General features: G+C 46.7%; 1 protein-coding gene across 1 annotated transcript; it reads left to right on the forward strand.

Moving 5' to 3' along the window:
• The first annotated feature begins 2,327 nt into the window (after positions 1-2,327).
• LOC116139732 lies at positions 2,328-2,833 on the forward strand. Its single transcript, XM_031425397.1, has 2 exons — positions 2,328-2,651; positions 2,726-2,833. Exons 1-2 carry the CDS (start codon positions 2,328-2,330, stop codon positions 2,831-2,833), a joined length of 432 nt encoding a protein of 143 aa, XP_031281257.1.
• The last annotated feature ends 236 nt before the right edge of the window (positions 2,834-3,069 follow it).

Here is a 3,069-nt window from a genome sequence, read left to right on the forward strand (position 1 = left end):
ACGACCTGGATTGGTTCGGGGTTGAGGTTGTACTCCGGTATTTTGTATCGATTTGATCCAAACTGTCTGTTGTCGGTTCTCGTTGGCTGGTGATCATACGGTTTTCTGACTCTGCTGGTATTACGTGCTGGGGGTTGGTAATGGTGCTCCACTGATCTGTGCTCTGGCTTCCTATCATTCCGCCTTGAGTCGTATATGGAGTGAACTGCTCGGTTTATCTCGGGATTACATGTGGGAATGGAGATCTTCTCTTTGTTGAACCTAATGACATACTCTCTTAGGGGTTCTCCCCTTCTCTGGTATACTCTGTATAGGTCGACCGACAACTTTTTGAGTTTCTTACTGCTGGCGAACTGTTCCACGAAGGTGTGGGTGAGCTGAGTGAATGAAGTCGATGGATCCATTCGGGAGATTCGTGTACTATTTGAGTACCGGGCCGGACAAGCTTGAACCGAAACTTTTGCACATGCAGGCTTCCCTCAGCGGTCAGGGTATTGAAACAGTGAACATCTGCTACTTGTACGAGGCTATGTGATCGTTCGGGTCGATTGTGCCATCGTACAGTTTCATGTTGGGGATGGTAAACTTTTGGGGCATGTCGGCCAGGGCGATCTCATCCACAAAGGGTGAATCCGTGTAACAGTGGGGCCTGCTCTTCTTGGTTGGGACCGGCATTCCTGGGATGCGTCTCATCACTGCCTCCACGTCAGCTAGCCTCTTGGCTAGTACCTGTTTCGTATGAGAGGGGGATACTACTAGGTCATCCCGTCTGACTGGGTCTGCTATTGCATTCGTCCTCAGCACATTCCGTTGGGTCATCCCTTGCGGGGTAGTCTGATGAGTCGTTCTTTCGTGTATTCCCTGGTAGCATGGATCTTCGTTCATTCCTTCTAGTTGGATGACTCCCATGGTAACTGTTCTGGTGTTTCGCCCTACACGAATGGTTAGGGGAGTAGTCTGATAGTCACTTGGTCCGTCAAGAAGGGTGGGCTCAAGTGCTGTGGTTTGTTTGGTTTGGCCATTCAACCCGTGAGGGTGAGCCGAGCCTAATGGGGTTTGTGTTGGGGTGGTTGATTGGAGTTGAGGTGGGACGGTAGGAATGGGCTAGTCTTGCGGGTGCAGGCTACCTGTGGCTGGATCGTCTTGACCTTGAGGCTAGGATGGGTTGGCTGAATGGCGTTCTGTTGGCGTATCTTTATCTCCATGTGTCAGGATAGAATCGTCGACCGCTGATGAACTTAACAGACGCGGCCTTTTACCGGAGACCGAGGCTTGGTGCTCTGGTATGCCGATTGGGAGGTACCTAGCCAGGCAGAAACTCTAGATCATAGAATTGACTCACCTTCTCTTTAAGAGACTCGTTTTCTACCCTAATGGATGCGTTTTCAGTCCGGATTGCATTGTTCTCTGCTTCCAGTGCGGCTATCTTGTCTGAGTTCTGTTGCATGAGGGCGGTCAAAGCCTCTAGTTTGGCCTTGAGGCCTGGTTAGCGTTGTCGGAGTTGTCAGCCATGGAAAATTCCTCTACGTAGCAAGGTTCGTTGAGCCGAATGATTGCTAGAGGTCCCACGGTGGGCGCCAAACTGTAAACGTAAAAATCTACCTATACAGAAGGGGGGTCTGATCCCGTGAGGTTGAGGCCACTAGCGATCCGATGCACCTACACACGTAGAAAAACAAGCATGAAGTAAACGGAAAACACCGGGATGGTGTTTGCCGTAGGCATTTCGACGCTCAAGTCAGCAAGGCTGAAAGAGGCTAGTGTAGTGAGGGCTAGGGAGTAGAGAAGTTACCAAAAGTCTAGTCGGGGATTGTGACTACGGCAGTAAGGTGAAGTTCTCAACTCAGAGCTTCGGGTGTGAAGGTGTAATGTCATGTCCTTTGAGAGAGGGTTGACCTTTGTTTATATAGTGACTGTCTGGTCTCCCAATCCTGGTAGAAGTAGGAGTCCTAGTGCGATTCTGGTACAACCCTAGAGGGGTTAGGGCGGTGGTGAGCTGTCTTACCAATGTCTGGATAGGAAGGTGATCCCAATCAAGAAAGTAACTTCGAGTAGGAAAGTGATCTGAACAGGAAGGTGACCTCAAATAAGAGATTGATCAGGAATAAGAAAGTGATCTGTAGGGGTCGTGGGCTTTTGGATTCGCATATGGACCCAGGAAATGAACTGGGATTAAGAAGCTTGTGCTCAGATGGTTTGGGCCGACTGTATCTCGTATCAAATTGGCCTAATCTGGATTAGATCGCATCGGGATTGGGCCGGGTTTCTTCCTTACTATTAGGCCCGTTTTCCTATTTAGGCTAAGGACGAATTTTGGCCCTAACAATATGGAACTTACAAGTGAGGTTAAGAAGTATTTAACCTTTAGGAAAGCGATGAAAAAGGCAACCCACAAGGCCTTGGTGAATTTGAAGGGCATGCAAAACAAATGCGCCTCTGCAATCAATGAGAAAAATGAGACAAAGGCCACAATCAGCATGTTAAGAGAGGTTGAAGCAATCACTTTCACTGTGACCGAATCCTTGTTATCGTTTATCTCAGGGCCAAGGACTCCATCAAAGCTAAGCAGCTGGTCATTAGTTTCCAAGCTAATGCAACCAAAAAGAATTGCATGTGAGGAAGATGAAGCAGACATAAATGAGTTCGAAAAGGTGGATGCTGCATGTCTACCATCATTAGTCAAAAGACAGGCAAATCTGATAACATATCTCATGTTCTAAACCAGCTTAAAGAATTGGAATGCAGCATTCAAGATCTTGAAGAAGGACTTGAGTGTTTGTCTGGGCGATTGATCAGAACACGAGTGCCCCTTCTCAACATCCTCAAGAATTAGATTAAATAATTTTGATATTCGTTTTTATGTAGGAAAATAGGGTTAAGAGTCCAAAACCAAATAGAATTAAGAAAAATAAAACCCTAACCCTTGTGGGATATAAATAGAAGTCTTTTACTATTATTTGGGGGATTCCTTAGGGAGAAGGAAAGGAGAAAAATCTGCAGAGAAGAGAAGTAACAAAAGTTCTGGAGCTTTGATTCACAACATAAAGAAGTTTTTCTTGTTCTTTTCTT

This window comes from Pistacia vera, unplaced genomic scaffold (genome assembly GCF_008641045.1).
Source record: "Pistacia vera cultivar Batoury unplaced genomic scaffold, PisVer_v2 Contig359, whole genome shotgun sequence".
In the NCBI taxonomy this organism is placed as follows: Eukaryota; Viridiplantae; Streptophyta; class Magnoliopsida; order Sapindales; family Anacardiaceae; genus Pistacia; species Pistacia vera.